This window comes from Pongo abelii, chromosome 23 (assembly GCF_028885655.2).
Source record: "Pongo abelii isolate AG06213 chromosome 23, NHGRI_mPonAbe1-v2.0_pri, whole genome shotgun sequence".
NCBI classification, from domain to species: Eukaryota; Metazoa; Chordata; class Mammalia; order Primates; family Hominidae; genus Pongo; species Pongo abelii.
In genome coordinates, this window is record NC_085929.1 from 40,281,530 (window position 1) to 40,301,732 (window position 20,203).

Below are 20,203 nucleotides of genomic sequence, written 5' to 3' on the forward strand. Positions count from 1 at the left end.
AAGGACCCTCTGAATAAAATCCTCCCTCCTTTTGTTAAATGGTATCCAAAATCAAGAAATAAAATAAAATAAAATTGACTTAAAACCAGGAAACCTGCAACAAAGAGCAGACATTCTGAACTTATCTTTTCAGAAAACCTTAATGCATCACCAGTTACTGATTAAACACCTATCATAGATGAAGTATTATGGTTTTAAATCATTCAGACAATTCAGACCAATATATCCAAATACAGTGCCTTTCTCATGAGCTGTAAATGAAATGTTGGATACATATATGTCAAATTCAAATGCAAGAACCCAAAACTCCAAGGGAAGGATAAGATGTCCATATGAAAAGTGCATGGCACATCATCTCTGCTCTATCCATAAAGGACAAGAAGAGGATAGAGAGGATGTGGGAGCATGGGACTGTGGGAAAGTGGTATGGAAGGCAGAACAATGATGCCCCAAAAGATGTCCACATCCTAATCCCCATGGCCAATGAATATGTCATCTTCCATGGCCAAAAGGGCTTCATCAGTACCATTAAATTAAGGATTTTCAGATAGGGGAGTTATCTTGGATTTTCTGGGTAGGCTCAATATAATTACAAGGGTCCGGCCGGGCAGGGTGGCTCACACCTGTAATCCCAGCACTTTGGGAGGCCAAGGTAGGTGGATCACGAGGTCAGGAGATAGAGACCATCCTGGCCAACACGATGAAATCCCGTCTCTAATAAAACTACAAAAATTACCTGAGCATGGTGGCACGTGCCTGTAATCCCAGCTACTCAGGAGGCTGAGGCAGGAGAATCACTTGAACCAGGGAGTTGGAGGTTGCAGTGAACTGAGATCGCACCACCGCACTCTAGCCTGGTGATAGAGTGAGACTCCATCACAAAAAATAGTAATTAATAATAATAATTATTATTATTATTATAACGGTCCTAATAAGAGGGGGGTAGGAGAGTCACAGTCAGAGAAGGAGATGTAACAACAGAAGCAGAAGTTAGCATCAGAGAGAAAGATTTGAAGATGCCACACTGCTGGCCTTGGGGATGGAGGAAGGCGTCACAAGCCAAGGAAAGCGGGCAGGCTCAAGAAGCTTAAAAAGACCAGGAGACGGATTCTTCACTGGAGCCTACAGAAGGAACCAGCCTTGCCAACACCTTGACTTTAGCCCAGTGAGAATGATTTTGAGTTTCTGACCTCTGGAACTGTAAGATAATAAATGTATGGTTTTTTTTTAAGCCACTAAGTTTGTGGTGGTTTGTTACAGCAGCCACAGGAAACTCATACAAGTTGCATGTTGGGATTCATGGCAACCACATTTCTTGATTCCTGGTCCAGGCCTCTTGCTGTGACCTCTTAAAGGAGATGCAGCCAACGGATGCAGCAGGGTCATTTTTTCCACCCTAGCAGGATGGCCAATATTATTTTAAGATCAAAGGCTACGTATAAGAAAAGTAGAGGTCAGGTCAGGCGCGGTGGCTCATACCTGTAATCCCAGTACTTTGGGAGGCCAAGGTGGGTGGGTCACCTGAGGTCAGGAGTTCAAGACCAGCCTGGCCAACGTGGTGAAACCCTATCTCTACTAAAAACACAAAAAATTAGCTGGGCGTGGGGGCAGGCACCTGTAATCCCAGCTACTCAGGAGGCTGAGGCAGGAGAATTGCTTGAACCTGGGAGGCGGAGGTTGCAATGAGCTGAGATCGTGCCACTGCACTCCATCCGGGGTAACAGAGCAAGACTCCATCTCAAAAAAAAGTAAAAGGAAAGTAGAGGTCATCTTTGTAACCATCTCACAAGCAAATAATTGGGATAGACTTTACTGCCCTCTCAGATGCCAAGACCTTAAAGAGACTTTTAAGTCCCAAGGTAAGAACTACAGACACATGCACTGGGCATTCTTTGGGATGCATGTGTCACCTGGGCACTATTCAGAGCAGCCCACTTGCATGCTCACATTCTCATTCGTTGCAGGATTTTGCTCAAGCTCAGCACTAACATTTATTAAGCACTGGCTGGAAAAGTTCTTTTTTGTTTGTTTGTTTTTCTTTTTGAGGGAGTCTCGCTCTGTTGCCCAGGCTGGAGTACAGGGCGCTATCTTGGGTCACTGCAAGCTCTGCCCCCCGGGTTCATGCCATTCTCCTGCCCCAGCCTCCCGAGTAGCTGGGACTATAGGCGCCCACCACCATGCCTAGCTAATTTTTTTTATATTTTTGGTAGAGACGGGGTTTCACCGTGTTCGCCAGGATGTTCTCCATCTCCTGACCTCATGATCCGCCCACCTCAGCCTCCCAAAGTGCTGGGATTACAGGCGTGAGCCACTGCGCCCGGCCAGCTCTTCATTTTTGATCAATTTTTTTAAAAACACAACTTTTGTATTATAAGTCCCATTTCATTTTGCATTCAGCATCCTATGTTCTTATACTCCATAATATCCTTATTAAATGATACATTTGGACAACTGGCAGGACAGCAAAAACAGGCTTTCCTGCCAAAGCTGCTGCGTAGCCTAGACTTGGGGGATACTGAAAGCTCCAGCAGATTATTCACCTGTACCTTGCACAATCTGACTTCCCAGACCTTCCGGCACACTCTCTGGGCTGAGGGATGGGGGAGCAGACACAGGGCTGGGGAACCAATCATGTCTGGACAAACCCTCCTTGGATAAAATGCACCACCCCCATCTCGCCTATTCCACCACACAAGTGCCCTGGGATTCCCCCATAATAATAGTGTAAAGAAAAAGCTTTAACTTACAATTCTTTCATTCTCACTGTAAGTCTTCAAAATAGCCCAGTATTGGAACTCCATTTCTTTCTGTTGAAATTTACTGTGACAACACTCAAAAACATTCATTTCAGAGGGGGTTCATGTTGCTAAAAACGGAACCAACAGTGAACTCAGGCTTTAGGAGTGACAAAACGGGTGCAGGCTGATATCAGTTCAGAAGTGAAGATCCTCTGCCTTTTCATGACACTGGTTTTAAGTGTTCAGGACTTCGCATCCTCTGAAGACATTTGCTTTTAAATAACACCCACATTGTCCCGGCCTGCCTCCCTGACAATGGGAAACCTTTGCACCGAGCTGGTTATGAATTATCAGAGGGCAGCATGTGTGAAGAGTTTTCTGAATGGCTGAAAAGCACCCTTTTTCCACATGCTGATAAGTCTCTAATAGCCGAACACATCTCCTTGATGGGCGGAAAAGAAGAACCACATCCCACAATAAAACCCAGTGGGCTCTGAGAAAAGGTGATTCTGATAGAAAATAACAGGCATGCTCTAAATTCAAATGGGGTGTAGTTGAGCAGATTTACTCCAGTCTCAGAATTAACATCACGACCAAATGAAAGGAGCCATGTCCTCAGGTCTCAAAAATCACAGATGCTCACAGCATCAGGAGCCCTTCCCTACCAGTGGTTCCTGCGTCCCTCAATACCAGAGTCCTTCCCAGGAAACATTCACTAAGGACACATTGGGAGTGAGTGCTCAGTTAGACACTGGGAGTGTAACGACGAATAAAACACTTCCTTCTCTCAAGAAACTCATAGGTAAGTGGTTACAAAGACACCAAACAAGCAAAATATCTCTTGGTGAGTGCTGGTCATAGAAGTTTCCACATGGGATCTGGCATTAGGGGAAAATGACATTGACTATGGGCATTGAAGGTGTTGGCTGGGAGGGAGGGTTACAGAAAAAAGAACTGAATAGTGGGCAGTAAGAACACAAGAGTGAAAATTAAGAATCAGAGAAGTAGTTTTCTCAGGGAGTTCAACAGGGTATTATACCCTGAAGACAGACAGTATAGGTTGGGGAAAAAAACAATTGTGGAAGACCCCAGAGTCATGGTAAGGAATCCACAGTGGATCCAGGAGGCAATCATGAGACCTGCCAGCACTCAAAGTCAGAGGAGGACACATGTGTTCGTTCACTCATTCATTCAACAAACATTTGGGGACCAAATCTTCTCCTGGCACTGCAGTAGGTGCTAGAGGTGGAAGGCCGAGCTAAAGAGACCCGCTCCCTCTATTCCCAAAGCTTGTAAATCTGTTGTGAAAACAAAAGATTATAAAAACAAGAAAAATAAACAGCCCTGAGTATTAAGGGTACATACAAGGAGTTAGGTAAATAGGGAGCCAAGGAAGCCTGCTAGTTAAGGGGTCAGGAGCAATTAATTGTGTTTCAGCTGAGACCGAAGGATCTAGGCAGCCAGACAAAGAAGAGGAAGGAAGCAAGAGCAATAGAGGGTGTCAGGGAGCAGAAAGAACAGGTGGGAAGAGAAGAGCCCACAGAGGGCAATGTACGCCAGGACTTAAAGAAATCTGGCATGGCTGGGCCGAGGATGCCAGATGATGGGAGGCACGATGGTGGGGATTAGGGAATGGGCCAGAGGGGCTGACAAGGAGCAGAGTGGTGCTGTGATTTATCTCTGAGGACTCTGAAGAACGAAGGAGACCTGCAAGAAAGTGGGCTGTTGTGTTTAGTCCTGATCACAAAGGAGGAGTGGCAGAGCCAGGGCAACAGCAGTGGTGAAAGATGGGAAACAACTGACGCAGCTACAAGGCCGAGCTTAGACTCAACAGGAGGTGGCAACCAAGACACGGAGTGAATGAAGGGAGTCAAGGATTACTCCCAAGTTTAGGGTCTGAATGGCGTGGAGCTGGGAATGCTGACTGAGATGTTAGAGAAAGAAAGGTGGACTGGGAAAGAAATAAAGCAAGGAGTTGGGTTTAAGAACTAAGGGGTTAACGCACTAACAAAAACACCACCTGATGAGCGTCCTTCACCAGCGGTCACTGGGCCTTCAAAAGGTGTCTCAAGGAATGGGAATCTCATCTCTTTCCCAGATGGTGAACTCCATGCCTGACAACTGAGTCACTGGAACAGGTGTTCTTTCTTACAGGGAGACAATGCCTGCCTCCCCATAACATTTATGCATTACTCCTGCTTCCACGCTCAGGAGCAAATCACAGTAAGCCGACTCCCTCTTAGTGTCATAATTCCCCTTAATCGGGGAAGATTCTGGTCATTTTCAATTCACTTACATCAGACGTTAGAATCAGAAGCTTGTAGGTAGAATTTCGGCACCCTGCTAAGTGCACTCGACAACTTCATTTCACGCTGGAAGAAACGAAGGCCTAGCATGAAGAGCAAGTGTGCCCCAGATCACCCAGCTCCTCTGGCTGAGCTGATTTGAGATCCTGAGACAGCTGACCCCCTCTAGGGCTCTCTCAATATACCATGCTGCGGCGTGTAATCCAACTCCAAAACCCTATGCTGAGGGCATCCACGTCTTGGAGGGAGTTCTTGGCTCTGCTCTCAGGAGATCCATTGAAATTAAACAGAGTCAAAAAATAAATAAATCCACATAAAGTATGAATAGTATTTCCATGAATACAGGCAGCAACTCTGCCCCTTATTTATGGCTTCACCTGCCATGAAACCAAAAACTCAAGGGTGTCAATAAATGGATTGTAACGTTGTTGTGATGTGGAATTACAAAGAAAATAATGTCTCTGCGGGCCCTTTGGGAAATGCACTGATGTCTGCGGCAACCGGCAAGGAGCTTCATGGAGGCACTCCCTTTGTGTTCTGATAAATACTCAGCCTTTCCCAGAGCCTCAGGATCTCTGGGTCAGGCAGGGTCAGATGGGTCACCTTGTGTAACTGCCCGTCTCGCTCAGCTCCCTCCCACGATACTGGACTTGTGTTTCTGCATCTCTCATGCCAGGTATTTCACTACCTCCTGGGCAGCTCATTCCAGCTCTGGTCAGCATGATCCTCATTATGAGGAGCTTGACATCTGGCTCCTTGCCACTTCCCTCCATAGGTTTGGGGCCACCAGAGCAATCCCAGCCTTTCTTTCAGGGGACAGCCCTTTGTCTGTTTGCTGAAGCTGAGCATGTACACCCTGAGCCTCTGCTTCTCCAAGGTAAACATCCTCAATTCTTCCCACCATTTCTTACATAACCAGATTTGAATGGGCACTGTCACTCACCTGGATTTTCCTAAGCGTGCTGCCTCATCTAGATTGTCCTTACAGCATAGAGTCCACAAATACAAACGCAGCAGCCCGAATGCACACTAACTGACACTCAGTAACAAAAATCTGTTGCCTTTGTCATCCTAGCTAAAATACTGTGTTAACATGCCCACATCACGCAGCCCCTACTAAATGCAGCTTGTGATTTGGTCCCAAGCGTGGGGTTCATTCTGAAGGATCATGTTGATAGATAAAGCACCTACACCCAGTCTGTCATGTTGCCTCAAAGTATTTTCATGATCTTTCCAGTTTCCCATAATCTATCTGCCAGTCTGGTGAAATTGCTCAAAGTTAGTGATCACAGTCACCCCACCGGCCACGATGGTTCTAAGCTGCCTTCAAATTGACCATAAACACATCTAAACATAAACACAGACAGTTATGAATTCTCCATAATCCAGATCAACTTCTAATCTCTTCTCTTTGGGAAACCATGCCATTTGCCTTTGGTGGCCATCCCAGTCACCCAATCTCACCCAATGTGTTTTAAGCAACTCTCCATCATCCTGTGACCAGAAATAGGCACAGGGCTTAAAGTTAACAAAAAAGTACCGGCCTCCCTCACTACCCTCCCATAACCTCAGTGACTGGTTTCAGGAGGAGTTACCACAGGCAATTCAATCAGAGGCAATATTGGGGAATTAGAAAAAGGAAAAAAATCCTCTTTCTACTGGGGTTGGTGAGGACAGGATGCAAGCCTGAAACTTCCTCTATGTAAATAAAGTCACCCTGAGAAAAACCAAGGCAGAGAAAAATAGAACAAAGGGATAGAGGGAGACCTAGCTACAAAGCCCCTGGATCCAACTCTGCCTGAAGCCTGCCCTATCTCTGAACTTACAAATCCTATTAACTATCAAATTCCCTTTTCACCAAAAATCAATTTGGGTTGGCTTTCTGCCAAAGAGTGCAAATCAAAATTCTACAACTTTCCTCACCCAGATCGTGTGACACCCTGTCAAATCCCTGACCAAAGTTTGATCGCTCACTGAGGCCCCAATCTATAGCATGGTATTACAGTTAAAAATTCAAGCTCTTGAGTCCAATCCAGGCTTCATCTTGACCGCCTCTGGGGTCATGGGCAGATCACTGAAGCTTATTTGCCTCATCTTCCCCATCTGTAAAATAGGTATATTAAATGTACCTGGCACAAAGAATCATTGTGAAGAAAGAGTGAACATATGTAAAAGTCCTTATAACAATACCTGGCCTGTAGAAATACTCAAAATAATAGTTGTTTGTACTGTCGTCATCACTGTGATGACAGAATCACAGTGTATGTCATCACTGTCATTGTTATACCATTATTATTATTACCAGCTTAGTTAGTTAAAAGTCAGTGTTCTACTTATTAAACCTATACTAGCACGGGGTACCTCTGACTTCTTTTATAAAAAGGGCTTTTCCATGATCTCTGGGAGAATGTTTCCTTACATCAAGACCAACATCAACTCCCCTTCCTCTCTCTAGTCTCTTTTCCAAAAACTTACCATCCACTGCCATGGCATAACCGGCTCTATCTACCTGCTTACCTGAAGGTTCTGACTGCTCCAGGGATGCACCTAAACGGTAGGAACAGGGACAGGGGTGTGTCACCCGGCCTCAGCACTGGGCTGAGCATCCTGAGCCCTCCCTGCTAGGCAGGCACATAGTTCCAACCTTGTTTATATTCAGTCTAGCTAACTCAAGGCAAATCTCAGAAAGTGACGTGGAGATCCTAATTAAAAGGTAGCCTTGAGCTGCCAATAAGATTATGCATAAAGGAAACGTTTAAAAACACAGTTGTGACTTCCTTGAGACAGATTTTCATTTGAGATCTTCCTCCTGAAATTCAAGTGTGGAGGTAAATAAAAATAAAGTCAGCTCTTCACCACTGCCGTTCCCTCTCTCTCTGAAGACTAGAAAACCATCTTTGATAGGCAAAACATTGCACTGTATTTGAAACTGCTGGCTAGAAAAAGGGTAAGTCTTGCTGTTCCCACTGATTTCTGGAAAGTAGCAGGGATCATCATTTGTTTTTATTTGTTTGGGGAGAGCAAATTCTTTGTTGCCTCCCTGTGCTCGGCCTGTCATGTAACTGATCATCTTTCATCCCCAGCCCAGGCCTGACAGCTCCAAGAAACCTCTCCCACAGCACCCTGCCTTCCTCCATCACAACGCGCATCGCAATGCGCTGCGATCATTTGTTAGCCTATCTGTCTCCTCCACTATCCTGTGAATCTCCAGATGTGTTATCTCCATATTCTCAGCACCAAGTTTCGTGCAGGCATCCAATAATAACAACGACACGGCCAGGTGCAGTGGCTCACGCTTGTAATCCCAGCACTTTGGGAGGCCGAGGTGGGCAGATCACAAGGTCAAGAGATCGAGACCATCCTGGCCAACACAGTGAAACCCCATCTCTACGAAAATTACAAGAATTAGCTGGGTGTGGTGGCGGGTGCCTATGGTCCTAGCTACTCGGAAGGCTGAGGCAGGAGAATCACTTGAACCTGGGAGGCAGGGGTTGCAGTGAGCCACGATCACGCCACCGCACTCCAGCCTGGTGACAGAGCGAGACTCGGTCTCAAAAAAAAAAAAAAAAAAAAAACCACACAAACAAAAAACACCACCACCACCACGATGTTGAATGGGTGAATAAATGAATGAAAAGATGGACCAACTCTTGAAACATATGGCTCCATGAATAGCTCAGTAATTTCTCCAGGGCCCAACCTTTTCTCCCATTATCGACAAAGTAATTGACTTGATTTGACATTTCTGTACCCACCACCCTCCCACTGCATCAAGGCATGCCTTATTTTGCTTGTTTTTCCCTTTTTCTCCTCACACTGTTGACTGCTGCCAACTACCTGTGTGACTCTAGACAAGTCACTTCCCATGACTGGAAATACATATTCCTATTAGATGGCTTTGAGTTTCTTCTCTAGGGTTCTATGACAGCTAATGTTCCCTTTCTTCCCTCCTTCCCTCTCACTTTGGCTTCCATTCTTACCTTCGAAGCTCCCAGAAAACAGGTAAATCCAGGTGATGGCTGGGATGCAGAGAAGACTCAACGAGGCAGCCAAGAATTTCCGTCTCCCCCTGCAGATTCCCAGCATCCTCTCAGAAGTGGCAATCCCTAATCCCAGCGCCGTTTCTCTGTCCGGAGCGTGAAGTCCTCGGCCTCCCTCATAATACTCTCTGAAAGGAAGAGCAAAGAGGAAGGCCTGAGTTCTCAGCACTGGAGATGGATATAAGTTATGGAAGAGAAATATCTCACAGATCCTGAAAGGGGTTCGACTGATCTAGGCTTCCTGCTAACCTTTCATCCCAAGAGATGATGCTGCCGTCTCGCAGTCTTCAAAACCGAGACAATAAATAAATAAGTAAATAACAAAAACTGTAAGATCTCTCTCACACACACACGCACACACACACAAACACACACACACACACATACACACGCACACTTTATAATACAGGTTAACTTTGAGACCTGAACTAACATACTTAAAGGAGCATTTGGTTAGCACCTATTATGTACCATGTACAAACCATGTGCTGTGTTTCAAAAGAAGACTAAAACAGGCTGGGCACAGTGGCTCACGCCTGTAATCTCAGCACTTTGGGAGGCCGAGATGAGTGGATCACTTGAGATCAGGAGTTCAAGCCCAGCTGGCCAACATGGTGAAACCCCGTCTGTACTAAAAATACAAAAATTAGCAGGGCATGGTGGCACGCCTGCAATCCCAGCTACATGGGAGGCTGAGGCGTGAGAATAACTTGAACCTGGGAGGTGGAGGTTGCAGTGAGCTGAGATTGCGCCACTGCACTCCAGCCTGGGAGTCAGAGCGAGATTCCATCTCAAAAAAAGAAAAAGACTAGAACAGAGAATGGATTCAAAGTGTAGTCTAATGAGAGAGACCAACAGAAAAGATCTATGAGAACCCCAAGCTGAGATGTGCATGGACCACTCTGGAAGGGCAAATAAAGGTGCTGACTGCCCTGTGCGTGGTCAGGATAGCAGAACAGTTCCAGCATTCTGGGCAGAGGAGACTGAGAAAGGCACTGGTAACGACTAAAGAGCACATGCCAAGGCAAGGAGATGGGAGAGGCCACCACCTCCATCTGCATAGACTGTACCTTAATCACAGCTGAAAGCCTAAACACACTCACTAGGGACTGTCTTCATAGCTTCCACCCTCAATATGGAAGAAGAGGTCCAGAGAATCACAGAAACCATTAAAACATGCAGAGAAGGGATAAGAACAAACAGATAGCCTGGGGAGGGCATATCCTCAGACCATGGCAGAAGACTGGCCGTGATGTGTCAACGGAAGAGGGAGCACGTCAGTGCAGACAGAGTGGAGGGCCCATGATCTTTCACCTGATTATCTGACCAGGGAATCATGAAACCTACAAAGGAGTTAAAAAACCAATGGACCCTAAGACCTCATCTCTACCCACCTCCTGACATAGGCGTCACGCTGACTATAGGTGGAAAGAAAGATAAACCCACATGGTGCTTCCCTAACAGAGCGGAACTTACCCATTGCACACAGCTATAAAAAGCTTCAGATTCCCAAGGAACAGATGTCTATAAAACAACTGGCTTAGTTCTCCCCTTCCATATTCCTAAATGCATCCTTCCCTCTTGGGTAACCCTTATACCGCCATGACAGTGGTCTGGTTGAACTGACTCCTTTCCCCACCAGCCTTAGCATTTCCAGAAGACAGATAACCACCTCATCAGATCCACCTTGCATTCTTTAAGACTTAGCATATTGCCTGTCAGCTGCAGGTGCCTGATAACTGTCTGTTAAATGAATACATGGAATCAGATTCTATCCAAAGGCCACCCTCTCAAGCTTCAGGAGTTTGTGTTCAGTGAGTTGCCAACAATAAACACCTAATGGAGCCGATCACAACTGTCAAGGCTGAGCCTGCTTCTGCAACCACTCTGACACAATTTTCTAAATGGAATTCTTTTGGAACAGATGAAAGACCACGGGGCTAGAGGGTGTAGACTAGAAAGTAAAACTGAAAAAAGCAAAATCCTTTTGAACAGAGAATGTTGACTTGAAAAAAAGTCCCCTCTAGGGAATGTTCAGTCTAAAGCATTGAAAACAAACCCTACGTACACATTCCACCAGTCACAGAGAATGAGAACCACCAAGACCTGTGAAGCTCTTAGGAGAAGGAAGTGCAGAAAAAGAGGGCTGTGCAGTTAGACAGGTGTGGGTTCAAGCCCAGATGCTGCACTCGACTGGCTATGACCTTGACAAGTCCCCTGTCTCTGGATAAGCTTCCTTATTCATCTATAAATTAAGATGATACCCTTTATCTTGGAGGGTTGCTTTCAGGCTCAAATGAGAGAGCCCTTGATGAAGTGCTTATCAAAGATATTTTAAGTACATTTCAGGGGCGATCCTTCCTTCCTGGAGGGCAGAAAAGCAGCCTTAATTGGTTTGCTTGTTTTTTTTTTTTTTTTTTTTTTTGGAGACAGAGACTTGCTCTGTCGCCAGGCTAGAGTACAGTGATGCGATCTCGGCTCCCTGCAACTTCCGCCTCCCGTGTTCAAGGGATTCTCCTGCCTCAGCCTCCCGAATAGCTGGGATTACAGGCACACGCCACCACATCCAGCTAGTTTTTGTATTTTCAGTAGAGATGGGGTTTCACCATCTTGGCCAAGATGGTCTCAATCTCTCGACCTTGTGATCCACCCACCTCGGCCTCCCAAAGTGCTGGGATTACAGGCGTGAGCCACTGCACCTGACCCTTAATGAGGTTTTTCTCTCTCTCCATTCCCACACTTCCCCCACAGGATTGAGTAGAAAACAGATCCCAACAAATAGGTATTGCCCAATATGCCAGATAGGTGATTTAAACCTGAAGGATCCACCTACTCAATTCTCCTTCGAGAGTTACCATTCTCCCTAGGGATCTGTGAGGGGCTGGTTCAGGACCCCCCATAGATACCAAAATCCACAGATGGCTCAAGTCCCTCATATAAATGGGCATAGTATTTCCATATAACCTACACCTATCCTCCTATATACTTTACTCTAAATCATCTCTAGATTACTTATAATACCTAATGCAGGCCGGGCATTACAGGTGGCTCGTGCCTGTAATCCCAGCACTTTGGGAGGCCGAGGTGGGTGGATCACCTGAGGTCAGGAGTTTGAGACCAGCCTGGCCAACATGACGAAATGCTGTCTCTACTAAAAATACAAGAATTAACCGGGTGTGGTGGCATGCACCTGTAATCCCAGCTACTTGGGACACTGAGGCAGGAGAATCATTTGAACCCGGAGGTGGAGGTTACAGTGAGCCTAGATTGTGCCACTGCCCTCCAGCCTGGGCAACAGAGCAAGACTACATCTCAAAATGGTAATAATAATAATAAATTTTTTAAAAACTTAACCAAAAAATACCGAAGGCAATGTGAATGCTACATAAATAATTATACTGTATTGTTTAGAGAATGACAAAAAAGTCTGCACATGTTCAGTACAGTTTCCGTTTTTTTTCCTGAAGACTTTCAATCACAGTTGGTTGAATCTGTGAATGTGGAACCCTCAGATACGAAGGGCTGACTGTATCACAACATTAAAATCACAATTTTTGTTTTCACAGTTTACTTACAGCAATAAGTCAAGGCAACTAGCAGTAAGTAGCACTTATATGTCAAGCACTTTTCTATATTTTTTCACATATAACTGCTTATGTAATTCTCAAAATAACCTATGAGATAAACACTATTTCCAGTCCCCACTGTACGGATGAGAAAATTAAGGCCTAGAGAGATTAATTAACTGGCCAAGGATTATACACTACTAGTAAGAGGCAAAAACACCTCAGGCTCTGCTCTCCCTCAGCAATTGATCCTAAGAACTCTTGCCAGAGGGTGTTTTTCCTTTTACTTTAACCTAAATCCTTCATATTGAATATTATGATTATTTCTTTCCCAGGGTCAAATATATCATAACTGTTAACTCTCATTCCAGAAAAAATAGAAAGACATCAAAAAGCTATAGACAAGGGCTGGGTGCAGTGCCTCACACCTGTAATCCCAGCACTTTGGCAGGCTGAGGCGGGCAGATCACCTGAGGTCAGGAGTTCGAAACCTGCCTGACTAACATAGTGAAACCCGGTCTCTACTAAAAATACAAAAAATTAGCTGGGCATGGTGGTGGGCGCCTGTAATCCCAGCTACTTGGGAGGCTGAGGCAGGACAATCGTTTGAACTCGGGAGGCAGAGGTTGCAGTGAGCCAAGATCATGCCATTGCACTCCAGCCTAGGCAACAAGAGCAAAACTCCATCTCAAAAAAAAAAAAAAAAAAGCTATAGACAAATTTAAACTTTTAAAGGAAGGGAGGAGGATAGGAACTGAACTCATTTGGCATTAATAATATTCAAATAACACTGGGGGAAAAAACTCTTTAATAGAATACTTTCCTCTTTTCCTCTCTCCATCTGCAGAAGTTAATATCAACACATACAATTTGTACAAAGTTTTAAAACAGAATTTATGGTGGTTTCCCTTTTATGATAACACGGGCATCTGAAATTAAACCCAGCAGGTAAAAAGTATTCCTTCATGAATTTCACTTTTAAATGACACCTGTGTACTAAAAACACATTTTTAAGAAAAATCTCAATCTATATCAGAAGTTACTCCAGGAAGTCAACACAGAAATCAACACAAGAAGAATGGAAGGAAGAAACAGGAGGTGGGCTGGAAATTACATCACAAACATGTGCAAATGTTGGCAAACTAACTGGGAAAACCAGCCTCTAACCTGCTCTCTCCCTACTGCTCCCTGGTGTGAGGGAGGCCTCCCCACCTGTTAACCCAGGTGTCTAAGAGTCATCCCTAAATAACTCTCCCTCAACTCCAAGATCCAACTCTTCGGCCAAGCTGGTCAACTCCTCTTCCTAAACATGTACTCCATCTGTCGTCTCCCATCTGTCTTAACCAATGAAATTTACATTTATGAAGAACACTGTATGAACCCAAAAAAATCACCATGATCTGTTTGTTTTTGTTTTTGTTTGAGACAGGGTTTCGCTCTTGTGGCACCGGCTGGAGTGCAATGCCGTGATCTTGGCTCACTGCAACCTTCACCTCCTGGGTTCATGCATTCTCCTGCCTTAGCCTCCTGAATAGCTGGGATTACAGGCGCCAGGCACCACGTCCAGCTATTTTTTGTATTTTTAGTAGAGAGAGGGTTTCACCATGTTAGCCAGGCTGGTCTCAAACTCCTGACCTCAGGTGCTCCACCTGCCTCGGCCTCCCAAAGTGCTGGGATTACAAGCATGAGCCACCATGCCTGGCTGATCTGTTAAGCTACAAACACAGGATTCAAAGCTAAATGTATTATATAATGTGATCACAAGTATCCTTCAGTCCAAAGCAATAAATTTTATATATGTGTACAAATACCTATATACCTATATGAGAAAAAAAGGCTTAAATGTTGTAAATTATCTTTTGGTATAGAATATGACTAATTTCAACATATTTTTATATATATATATATATATATACTTCCTGAAATTTTATACAAGGAGCCTGCATTGCTTTTACAATTTAAAAGTTATTTAAAAATTGACCAGGCACAGTGGCTCACACCTGTAATCTCAGCACTTTGGGAGGCCGAGGCAGGTGGATCACCTGACAGCAGGCATTCAAGACCAGCTTGGGCAACATGGTGAAATCCTGTCTCTACTAAAAAATAAAAATAAAAATAAATCAGCTGGACGTGGTGGTGCATGCCTGTAATCCCAGCTACTGGAGAGGCTGAGGCAGGAGAATTGCTTGAACCGGGGAGGCGGAGGTTACAATCAGCTGAGATCTCGCCACTGCACTCCAGCCTGGGCGACAGAGCGAGACTCCATTTCATAAATAAATGTTATTTAAAAGTTTTTATCTCTATGTCTTAATTATATTGCTTGCAATTCAAAATACCTCAGCACAGACAGTATAAAATATATATGCATACATATGCGTGTATATATATGTATATATATAAGCTTTAATATATACACACATATATATATAAGCTTTAATTTACAAGCTCAGTGCAGTGAGTTAACATCTCTTGCGTCCTAATTGGGAATACACCCTCCAGGGGTGGCTGGTTACCATTTGAGAGACTCCAGTCAGAAGCCTACATTCCAAGCGTGTGCTCCAGCTATCTCTCATCAGCACCAGAGGCTGTCTTTTAATTAGCATCATGGATGTTAGAAATAATTTTTCTTGGGTGTTCAAGATGTGTGGATTGTCTAGAAACACTGCACATGAAGAAGGAATAAAAATCTAAGAAAAAAATATATACACACACATACACACAAACACACATATATATGGGGAACAAAATGGCTCAAACCCTTCAGAATTGCTTAGGATCCCAAACTGATCCTAGGTGCATATAACAGTGGGAGGATTTGGACCACTGATTCTAACTAGAAGATTGCCTGAATCCTGCCACTCACACACTGTCACTCGTCTTCGGTGAACCTTTCTTACAAGGTGCTGTCTCAGCACCTAAAAGAGAAAGAGCTGGACATCACCGAGGTTTTGTTACAAAACAGGTCCTATAGGCCGGGCGTGGTGGCTGACGCCTGTAATCCCAACACTTTGGGAGGCTGAGGCGGGCGAATCATGAGGTCAGGAGATGGAGACCATCCTGGCTAACACGGTGAAACCCCATCCCTACCAAAAATACAAAAACTTAGCTGGGCGTGGTGGCAGATGCCTGTAGTCCCAGCTACTCAGGAGGCTGAGGAAAGAGAATGGTGTGAACCCAGGAGGCGGAGCTTGCAGTGAGCAGAGATTGTGCCGCTGCACTACAGCCTGGGCGACAAAGCGAGACTCTGTCCCACTCCAAAAAAAAAAACCAGGTCCTATGGCAGATGGATCACTGAAAGATGTTAGCTTTATTATCATTATTTGTATTACTGTCATTATTATTTTCCTACTGTACACATTTACCCAAGCCACACTCCCACGCACGCGTGCGTGCGCGCGCACACACACACACACACACACTCCCGCCCTGCCTACTGTATCCTAGATGTCTTTCCTCCTCTCTGGGACCTCAGTAGAATCAAGTCTTCACTGCTTCTATAGGACTGCTCTGTCAAGTCTAGTCCCGAAGGCTCTCCCTTTTTGCTTCTCAACTCCAGCAGGAGTCAGCAGCACACTCCTAATCACTTAATTATCTTCTAATCATTTCCTGTGCATTATTTGATCTCTCTTCATTGGACTAAAACCCCTTCTGGGCAAAGGATCTAGGTCTTCCAGGGTTAGTTTTAAGCCTCTCCCTGAGACCAGCATCTAAGACCAAGGAATGTTTACACTAACCCACCTCTACTCAAAGGGTGGTCCTTGAACCAACAGCCATCAGCATCAGCTGATCTTCTCAGATATGCAGAATCTCAGGCCTCACCCTAGCCCCACTGAATCAGAACTGGCATTTTAACAAGATCTCAGGTGATTCATATATACACGAATGTTTGAGAAGCCTGTACTAAAGCACTTAGTAAATAACTGGTTAATAAACAGAGCTGGCCGCCCCTTCTCCTCTCCGCTCCTCACTTCACCAGGGCAGGAATCCGCCAGTGCAGCAGGGCAAACTGTTCACATCCTAGACTTCCTTGATTGCAAATTTGTTACAACAGCTTTCTGAGAGATGAAAGCCGAGTTTCTCAACACGTGCCTTTTTCTAACTAAACAAAAACATCTACGGACTAGGGTTGGCTCTGATGATGTGCCCGACTTTTCATCAAAAACTTCCCCCACAAGTGAATACTGACTGAACAGCACCAGCACCACCCACTTCATTACACCCACTTTACCAAAGGGAAAACTGAGGCCAAGAGAGGCTAAAGACACTGACTTAGTGGTTGGAAATCCTGGCACGCAAATTCTCGTATTGTTTCCTTTACGGTCTATCTCCCCTATCAGACCATCAGTGTCACAAGGGCATGGACTTGTCCATTTTGCCCACTGCTGCCTTGTTCATTACTAGCACAGTATCTAGCATATAGAAAAGAAGCTAATCAATAAATATGTATTGAATGGATCAATGACTGTCTCCATCATGGCAGCAGTCTCCCAGGATATTATCATACAAACTACTCCAATCACACGATACCCCTCAGCCCGCCCTTCCCCTCCAAGCCCATCTATGGAATGCTGCAGAACTTACACTATGAGATCAGAAAACTCCTCTTTATGTTCAACCTCCTTCCTCTCACGTCATTCTGCCTCTTGCTTTTATGTGAAAGTGGAGCTGTCCCCTAAATCACTGCTTCCTCTAAAAGAAAGATCTGTTCCCTTCTTGCAATGCATGTACCCAACTAAGGGACAAGAAATGGGCCTCTGTCCTTCTGGCTTCCAGCTGTGTCTCCTGGATCCTCCTGCCACTCTCTCTAATGAAGACCCCTGTTCCACTGTGGCTCGCCATCGTCCTCCCTGTCCTTGGCAACTACTGGTCACAGCTCTCATGCTTTTTTTTAAGCCAACAGGTTATAGTAATTTACTTCACATAAGAACAGCGCATTTCAGGCCTACGATTTCCATTTAATATCAACAAAAATAATCTGTATGGAAAACCCAAAAGCAATCATAGAACATAATATGCAAAGTGTGCAAATGTAATTTAAAATGCAAGTTATTCTATAGCATTAGCAAGGTAGAACGTCATAGATATTAAGGAATCCATCTCATTGTAGCTAATAATCTTTTTGCATGTATAGCCCATGCAAATGTACAAATTACAACTTAGTGTTGATGTTAAAATGTGTAACACATCCTCAGATCATTTGTTTGAAGATACTAAAATAATGTCATGTTTATATTTCATTATTTATGAAAGTCATCAGCTCATTTCTAAAGCTTCATAAAGCATTGCACTGATAACGTATGTGTAGCCAGGAGAAACTGTTCCCTGAACCTAAAAGGTGAAAGACATGCCAGGTGCAGTGGCTCATGCCTATAATCCCAACATTTGAGAAGGCAAAGGGGGAAGAATTGCTTGAGGCCAGGAGTTCAAGACCAGCCTGGGCAACATAGAGAGACCTACCGTCTCTAAAAAAATGTAAAGACTTTAGCTGGGCATGGTGGCATCTGCCTGTAGTCACAGCTACTCCGGAGGCTGAGGGAGGATGATCACTTGAGCAAAGGGTTTGAGGCTGCAGTGAACTAAAAATCACACCACTGCACTCCAGCCTGGGCAACAGAGTAAGACCCTATCTCTAAAAAATAGAAAATAAAAAAGCAAAAAAGGTGAAAGGCAATATACTATATTGCTACTGCAGATTAAAAAAAAAATTATATGTGTATGTGTGTGCATGTATGTGTGTACATACAATCCCCCATATCACACACAAGAAACCACCCATAATCCAAACCGGAGGTCATTTACTCCTCCCATTCTTGATAACTGTAATCTCCGCATGACCATTCTCACATTCTTCCTCCTCTCCACTCACTTCCATGATGAAAATGCCCATCCAAAATATCTGCCACTTCACATGAACGAGGTTCACATTCTAGGTCTTGTCATCACCCAAAGCAGCACAACCTGCATGGTTTCAAATGTCAATATCCCCCACAGTCCCCCACAATCCCGTTGCCAGCCCTCCAAGGCTACAATTGCACAGATTCTTTACTGTCATCATGATCCCCAATCCACTGCCCTTCTTTATCATACTCTCTATCCAGGTCTAGTTTTTTTTTTTTTTTTTTTTTGTATTCTCTCTTGTTCAGCGTAGATGCTGCCATGGTTCGTTAATCCCCTTCTGTAAGTACTCGCCCCTTCCTTGGCCCTTTTTTTTTTCAGATTGCAGTAGCCTGGGAAAATCCAACGCTTCAGATGAACGCAACCCTCCTTGCTCTTCACAGCTTTATGTGTGAAGCCAAATGGGGTAGGAAATCACACTCTCAGGCTGGCAGATATGTTTCAGTTAATCATTTCTGATTTCAAATGGGCAGTCAACTGCTCAGAAATGCTACTGCCTTTCTCTAGTAAACTCACTTCTCCAACCTCTGAGATACTTATTTCATACATTTTTTTCCTCAAACCTCTTCCTTCCTGAATGATAAATTTTAGGGGTATTCCAGGATTCAATGTGGGATCCACACTTTCTTTTTCTCCCTAGGTGAAAACCCCCATGCCAACAGCTTGCAAAACAATCTCCCGGCTGATGACTCCCATATTCCTCCCTGTAGCTCTGGCCTCTCTTCTTAGCTCCAGGTCCATGTGTACAATGACCTTCTTCCTATATACCCACTGGATAAATCCACATGCATCTCAGACCTCAACTCCTGATTTCCTCCTCCAAACCTGCTCCAGAAAGGGCAGCATCATTTACTCCATTGCTGAAGCCACATATATGGGAGCCATTCTCAATTCCTCACTCAAACAACTCATCTTGGGCAATCCATGCATTCTCCAATTCAGGCAAATTTCTGCTATTCCACGCCTCGCATACATCGTCCTCTCTCCATTCCACCTGCCACTATACGAATCGAAGCTACCATCACCCCATGCCCGTGGCTTCTGCATTAGCAGCCTCATTCAAACTCCACTTGAAATTACTCAGTGTTGGCCGGGCGCGGTGGCTCACGCCTGTAATCCCAGCACTTTGGGAGGCCAAGGCAGGTGGATCACGAGGTCAGGAGATCGAGACCATCCTGGCTAACATGGTGAAACTCCGTCTCTACTAAAAATACAAAAAATTAGCCAGGTGTGGTGGCAGGCACCTGTAGTCCCAGCTGCTCAGGAAGCTGAGGCAGGAGAATGGTGTGAATGCAGGAGGCAGAGCCTGTAGTGAGCTGAGATCACGCCACTATACTCCAGCCTGGGCAGCACAGCGAGACTCTGTCTCAAAAAGAAAAAAAAAAAAAAAAGAGGAAATTACTCAGTGTTTCTTATTAACTCTTAAATCCAAACTCTTTGCTCCACCTAGAAGCACCTGGCTTGACCTCGATCTCTCCGACCTCATCTCTGTCCACTCTCTCTGCTCTACTCCAGCCACACTGACCCCTTCACTTCTGGAATATGCCTCAGGGTCTTTGCAAGTGTGCTCTCTGTGCCTGAAATCCTTATGTTGGGCTCTTTGCTGGACTGCATCCTTATCCGTCTAGACTGGATCTTGAATGCTGTCAACTCAGAGA

The 20,203-nt window shown here is 44.8% G+C and overlaps 1 protein-coding gene across 6 annotated transcripts in view; it reads right to left on the reverse strand.

Moving 5' to 3' along the window:
• The window catches only part of LARGE1 (LARGE xylosyl- and glucuronyltransferase 1), a 769,194-nt gene that overhangs the window by 599,429 nt on the left and 149,562 nt on the right, over positions 1 to 20,203 (reverse strand). For all 6 annotated transcript variants that reach the window (XM_063722909.1, XM_063722906.1, XM_009234297.4 and 3 more), the window contains one exon: positions 9,025 to 9,212. In XM_063722909.1, coding sequence (XP_063578979.1) covers positions 9,025 to 9,130 — 106 coding nt within the window. In that variant the 5' untranslated portion in view covers positions 9,131 to 9,212. Of the gene's footprint in view, positions 1 to 9,024; positions 9,213 to 20,203 lie in introns of those variants that run through there.